This window comes from Myotis davidii, unplaced genomic scaffold, assembly GCF_000327345.1.
Source record: "Myotis davidii unplaced genomic scaffold, ASM32734v1 scaffold221, whole genome shotgun sequence".
NCBI classification, from domain to species: domain Eukaryota; kingdom Metazoa; phylum Chordata; class Mammalia; order Chiroptera; family Vespertilionidae; genus Myotis; species Myotis davidii.
Window position 1 is genome coordinate 2,577,233 of NW_006293349.1, and position 6,925 is coordinate 2,584,157.

At 44.6% G+C, this 6,925-nt stretch overlaps 1 protein-coding gene across 1 annotated transcript in view; it reads left to right on the forward strand.

Moving 5' to 3' along the window:
• Positions 1-5,485: 5,485 nt before the first annotated feature.
• Positions 5,486-6,925, forward strand: part of COL3A1 (collagen type III alpha 1) — a 38,382-nt gene continuing 36,942 nt past the window's right edge. The window contains exon 1 of the mRNA XM_006767099.2: positions 5,486-5,810. Within this exon, the coding sequence (XP_006767162.1) occupies positions 5,726-5,810 (85 nt within the window). The 5' untranslated portion in view covers positions 5,486-5,725. The remainder of the gene's footprint in view (positions 5,811-6,925) is intronic.

The window sequence follows — 6,925 nt, forward strand, 5'->3', positions numbered from 1 at the left end:
GTCAATAAGTTTACATCCTTGAGGGGGCACATCATCACGTGAACTCTGTGTCCAATGGCCTGAGCAGGAAGGTGGCTTCGGCATGTGGCACGGACCACGCCGCTGTTTCCCAGGCCATGAGTGACCTTTCCTCTGATCCTGGTGTTGTTTGGTTTGCCACCAGAACTCACTGTGTCGTTCTTTCCTTTGTCTTCACAAGCACATTTCTCACTCAAGTAGAAGTCAGTTCCCTCTCAAGCCTAAGCATCTTCGGTTTTAAGAAGAGCCGTGTGCTCCTTCTGTTCCAAAGACCCTGCCTAAGCCAGGAGAGAGGACTGTGGTCCACGGCCTCCAGACATCCCTGCCATTTCCGAAGTCTGCTTCCTGGCAGGTCTCCACCCACGGGCCCCAACATGGCAGAAGGAGAGCGCCTAAGGCTTTCCATCCTCCATCCCAATCCACTCATTTTTTCCACATTTATGAATACCCATTATATACAAGAAACTATGCTTGGTGCTGTGCATGACTAAAGGGGGTTGGGATAAAAAATAAGAGGGAATAAAATAGGCACATAAATATGAAACAAAGCTACGAAATGAACATTGCCACATTCCAGCCAAGGCTGCAAAGGGCAACACGTAGATCCTTGGGAAGAAAAGGAGTCCATTGCCACAGCCTCCTTCTACCCAGGATCTAACGTTGGCGTGATCTATAGGCCAACAGCACGCACAGATTGAGAGCTTCTCTACACACGATCCAACATAGGGACAGACATAAAGTCTTCAGAGAGCTTTTTCATGAGCACTAATGCTGCTCTGAAGAGGAGTTAGTTGTACAGAGTAACAGTCGTGACAAGTGAAACATGGAAAGGCCACAGTTACTGCTATTTGTTTGGGGACAAAGAGGCAGAAGCTTCTAGATCAGTGGTTCTCAACCTTCCTAATGCTGCCACCCTTCAATACAGTTCCTCATGTTGTGGAGACCCCCAATTTCATTGTCACACATTGAACATAATGAAAGCATAGTGATTAATCACAACAATATGTAATTATATATGTGTTTTCCGATGGTCTTAAGCGACCCCTGTGCAAGGGTCGTTCGACCCCCAAAGGGATTGCGACCCACAGGTTGAGAACCGCTTCTCTAGATCTTTGTCTTCTTAAGAACTATTTGTATTAAAATAATTCTGGACTCCCGTTGAGTGGATGAACATTGAAAGTATGGGGAGGAAGTAAAATCATCTCCATTCGAAGTCTGCAAACACATCGAGTTTGGCTTTGGCTTATCTCCTGTTCTATTGGAAGATGGTGATTGGGGCCTTCTTTTTATCTTCACACAGAATGGGCCACGTTTGCAAAGCCGTTGCAGCTGTGTTGGATGCTGCTGGAAATTCCTAAGCATGACTCAGATGACAGATTATATTCGAAAGAGCCTGTGGGGTGTGCAGAGTGGAGCGTCAATCCTGAGAGTGATTAAGTTAGCAAAGACCCAACGGGGAGCTCTTCAACTCCTTCAAAATGTTGTATCCCAGCCTCTGTGTCACCTTGGAGGTAAAATTCATAAATAATTACTTACATGACTCTGGGGTGAGTCAGTGTGCTAGGTAATGAGATGAATTCCAACTTTCTATGAATTTTCAAGTACAATTACAATAATAATTATGATGGCAAATCACTATCATGGAAACATAAGTAGCATAAAGACTACATTCAGGAAGACATCAATCTAACACTTGAGAAACTGTCACAGTTCAAACATATACATTAGGGCAGTTTCCAGGAAACTTTACTGGCTCACATTTTTGTCAACCTGCAATAGTGTATGTGTATATTATATATAATGTATATTTATGCATGTATGTAAACATACGTAGAGACACACCTTAAACACACACAAACACATATGTAAATTCTCTTGCATCCCCTAAAAATGGACCCCATCATTCAGTATAAGTTAATGAGTATTTACTCAAATTTTTAAAAATTAGAGCAATATTGGAAATTACTTAAAGATTAACAATAAGCCAAAAATCAGAAAAGTAGTGTTTTTAAAAATTGGCCATTAACTCCATCATTTCTCTTCTCTCTATCCTTTTATAATCAATCCCCCAGTAGGAAAAAAAATACAAGATTAAATTCCAAATTTCTATTCACACAATTCCTAAATTGTGTAAAAATATTGTTACTGAAATCAGTGACTAATCTAAGTGGAAAACATGGTGAAAACTTTTGGAAAGTGTGTTATTCAGTTCCAATTCCAATGAGTAATTTTGAGAGTCCTATAACCTCTTTGAACTTTCTGTTTAATCTTGGGGCAATTTTCAGCTGAAAAAATACAAGGATAGAAACGCAAAACCTCAGGCTTAACAGCAAAGGATAGAATAGATAGATAGATAGATAGATAGATAGATGATATAGGAATAGAGACATGTCATGCGTCCAACATGATCATGTTGTACTAAATGTCAAGGAAATTTGAGTCTTGTCCAGTTTTCTAGGCTAAAGAGAAGTGGTTATCAATATAATTCTGTAAGAACAAACACAAGGGACAATTAATTCTACCTTGGGAACTAAGAGGAAATGAAAGAAAGGATTTAAAAACTTGGTTAGAGTAACCACTCAAATATTTGCCTATCAAATCCCACTACCCATGTCTGCCCCAATTTTGAATCTCTATGGTTAGATACACCCAAGTCCTTCAACTACAAGACATTTTCAACCATCTTTCTGGCTCTACTATACACATATTGGCATTTGCTGAAATTCTTTTAAAGGAAACCCAACCCTCCAAATGTGCTTTTACCCAGGAAACAAAGTTAACTGATCTACTGCCTAGAAATAGTGAAGAAAATGTGCACGTACTTTACCATTGTTTGGTAAGTTATCCTCAGTTAGGCTACAGTTCTGCTATGGATTCAGTCTATTTTTAAGTGCATGTTTATCACAAGTACATTTTAAAGGGGCTTACAGTTGTTTGAAAGCATACAACAATATCCATAACATAATGCATCTCCTTGTCTTAAGAAAGGAAACCACACACGAAGCAGTACCATGAGAGACAGAGCGCTCTCCTCCATGTGTTTCTCATGATGGAGAGAACTGGTTTTCTCGTTGCTCTTGGAGAGAGCACTGCTGACATTCGCTGGCCCACTGAGTTCACCACAGCTGTGCTCATGCATCGCTTCCCAAGCCCTGTTTTCTACTGAACTGGGAAAGATTTGAACTTGGGGTTGGAATTGGCCACACCCTGCTCTGCCTCATCTCTCCAGTCTCTCTCGGTTAAAGGAGAGCCAGATGCATCATGCTGTCATGGGGTTTGGAACTGTATGAAGACTCCAAATGCAGTCAGAGGGCGACCTGGACTGTCTGTGTGAGCTGGTCAACCTCGGGGAAGCCAGGGCTGCGTAGAAGAAATGTGTCAGGATTCACCACTGAGTGATTTCACCTAGCGCTGATACCAGCTCAGATCCACACCCATCTAGACACCGATTTAGAAAACGCAGTGACATGAGGAGGAGTGGGGCCTGGGACACACCACAAAGGGTCCCGGTGCAGGCCCTCGGAACATGCGCGCGGTATTGCCGAAAGCTACGCCACAGTCGGGAGCATGCGATGCCTCTTCTCTCTGGTGTCTCATGGGCAGCTTGAGACACAATACTTCCATGTGCAAAGCATCATCTAACTGTCCTTACGTGAATGCATCCACCATACATTTTTCTTATGAGAATAAATGAATATAAAACTTTTACTTGAAAAGCTAATCAATTTTAGGACAAAAAAACAATAGAACTTGTAGTACAGGTAATGCCTGAAAGAAAGCATAAAAAGCATAATTTTTAAAAATGCCTATTTTTCACAGTGGAAAAGAATTCCAATGAAGAAATTAAATTTCACCTTCACTGACCATCTAAAACAATAAGATAATGAATATACATATGTGATTTTTTTTTTGTTAAAGCATCAAAGACACCAGGAGGAAAAAAATGAATCATGTTTCTGACTTGTTGTGAACACCCAAAAATTTTTAAATCTAAAATGAAGCTGATGGGGAAATAGGAAGATGCACAGATAGCCACCTCTCTCCCCGGCATCTCCATGTGATCCAGGAGAGCGCATTTGCGTAGCCGTCCAACGGTGACCTTTCTCCTCTGCAAGCAGTGACTCTCCAGCCTACAATCTGCAGATGCACGGTGATTGGTCCGACGACGTCTCCTTCCCTGTCATCCCTCGGGTGATGTCATCCGCATCTGGGCATCTGGGTGCTGTTGTAACTGGGCCGGTGGAGAAGCAAGTGTTCCGCTGCCCACACTCATACAACAGACAGTCACCTGGGAAGATACCTACCACGTCTGAATGGAGTGAAAATTAAGTAACATAAATTGAGAAGTGGAAAGATGAAAACAAGTTTAAAGGAGCAAAGCTTTGAGCTGGGTCTTAAGGAAGTGCCTTCAGTGACCGGGTGTGAGGTGCAGAGAATTTTATGTGCACATACAAGCATGGAGGTGGCCGTGTTGAACGTGAACATGGGAAAAATAAAACAAATGCAGGGGGTCTTGACGAGAATAGAAAGGCCTGCGTGGAATACAGGAAGGAGCGAGGGAATGAGGGCTGGTGATTAGGGTGGGAAGAAAGATCTCGCTTACTAGAAGTATCTGGATCCTGTGGACAACCAGGCTTTTCTTGCCAAGATGTCATGAAGAACTGTACGTGGTACGCGCCCCTTTCTCACACAGGTCCCAGAACGTGTCTCTAGGTCCAGAGATACATTGAAAGGCTGTGTTCACGTGGCCCGAAATGCATGCCTGTGGGCGTCTGCATCCGGAAATTGTTATATTAATCTTCGTAGTAACTCAGGTAGCAGGAGGACTTTTTGGGGTGCTCTTTGGATATCCCATGTGACAAGCTGCTTCTTTTCCTGTTTCTTAAAAAGAATTGAGCCATGGAAAGGCTAACTTTTTCTCTAGAAAAATCCGTCCTGGCTTTCACAGCAGCATACAAATTTGAACTCAAGAAATCCCTCTTTGACTGGCTAAGGAGAACTAGAAACAGCAAAGATAAGTATTTAACTTTTAAAATGCCGTTCAGACATCCGCCTGAAACGACACAGCCGGGACCAGGGGGCGTGGGTGAGGCGGACAAGCAGGCCTTTCTTCCCCGGACTCCCTGACAGCCCCTCTCCAGAGGAGTGAGAGTGGGATCTGGCAAGATCCCAACGTAAAACCTTCTAGGAAGATCAGGTTTGCAAATCAGCCATGCCCACACAGAGGGCACCAACACATCCTTAAGATTGGGCAGGGAATGTTAGAAGGAAAATATTTTTTTAAAAAAGTACATGCATTCCATTATTTTCTTAAAATAGCAGGCAGAGAGAGGTGTAGAGAGCTGGCCTGAAGTTGCCCAGATGTATAGGTGCTTAAACCAGGCAGCAAATGCCTACGTAAACAGAGGCATCCGAAGTCCAGATGTGCTCCCTCTCTCCCTCGGTGGGTTGTGTCTCCTGTTCCAGCAGAAGACATATTAATCACTCCTTTTACTGCGGAGGGGATGGGTGCTGCTCTCATATTTCAGAAAGGGGCTGGCAAGTGAGCGAAGCCAAACTTTTTCCTATTTAAGGCCACAGCAGCGGGCTCCCCACGGCTGGCTGCGAGGACGGCCCGGTGCTGGAGGGCAGGGGCGACTGATGGTGCTACTCTGAGCGGCCCCTTCTCTCCTTTGTGCACGGAGAGTCTCATGTCTGACCTGTAGACATGACGAGCTTCGTGCGGAAGGGGACCTGGCTGCTCCTCACTCTGCTGCATCCCGCGCTGGTCCTGGCCCAGCAGCTCCCGGCAGGTGAGTGGGTGCCCGTTCCGTTCCCCAGCTCCCGGGGCCCTGCCTCTCCCTCTGCGGGCACAGGCTGCAGCGAGGGGTGCTGGGCTCCGGGGGTGGTCCCCCTGTCCACCTCCCAGATGTGAGCGTGCGGGGGCCGGGATGGTGCTGGGGAGTGCCTTTGCCTAGAAAGCAGAGTGTCCTTTCTGACTGAGACGCTCGCTGGTGCCCGAGATAAAGATGTTTCCCACTCACTTGCTCTCATGTTCGCGGCCCTGGGAGCTCTTAGAGCGGCTTGAAAGCCCCGGTCCTGGATGCTAATGTCCTGGAATGCTTCCCGGGCAGCTGGAAGCCATCGGGCGCCTGGAACGCGTTATGCTCGCCTTTGTATGCTGGGTTCTTTGTAAAGGGGGATAGGGAGCCCTGTCTTCCCGGGAAGAGAATGCATTTAAATCAGAGGCTGCAGTAAGAATCGTCTAAAGGAAATGCTACAGATGATTAGAATCACTGGGTAGGTTTCTATATAATGGCATCACGGTCATCTTAAACCCCTTCAACAGGTTCAAACTGTTCCCAGTGTGTCATGGCTCCTAACTTTTTTCTGTTTCAAGCACTTGGCGTGTTGACTAATACATACTTTCTAATAGTTTGTTGTTAAGGATCTAGTGCTTTATGTCTGTCCTGCATTTCAATGCATCTGCATGGAGAAAGAGGATAGTTTTTAAAACATGCCTTCAGCAGAAATGCTTGACTTGCCTGCAAACAAGGTAAAGACATGGGGCTGTTTGACTCCCAGAAGCGTGATGTGTTGTGTTTTCTAATAAGCGCAAACAATGATGTTCGTGTTCTACTTTCCCCCAAATCGCATCTGCTTCATTATCTGATGATGTGGAAATGCTCCTTTAAATCCATACGTTTCTTGGTCATCAGAATCCTGGACATATCGGAATATGAACTTAAAGAGGAATAAGTACTTACATGTTAAATGTGAAGGTGCTAGAAGAAACCATTACACATCCATTGCCATTTGCACAAAATGTCCACATCTGAACCTATAGCCTTCGCAAACGTGGGGTCTGGAAATGGTTGTCTTTGTTTTTAGTACCAAATACCTTTGATGTTCTCACAGGTCCTATATG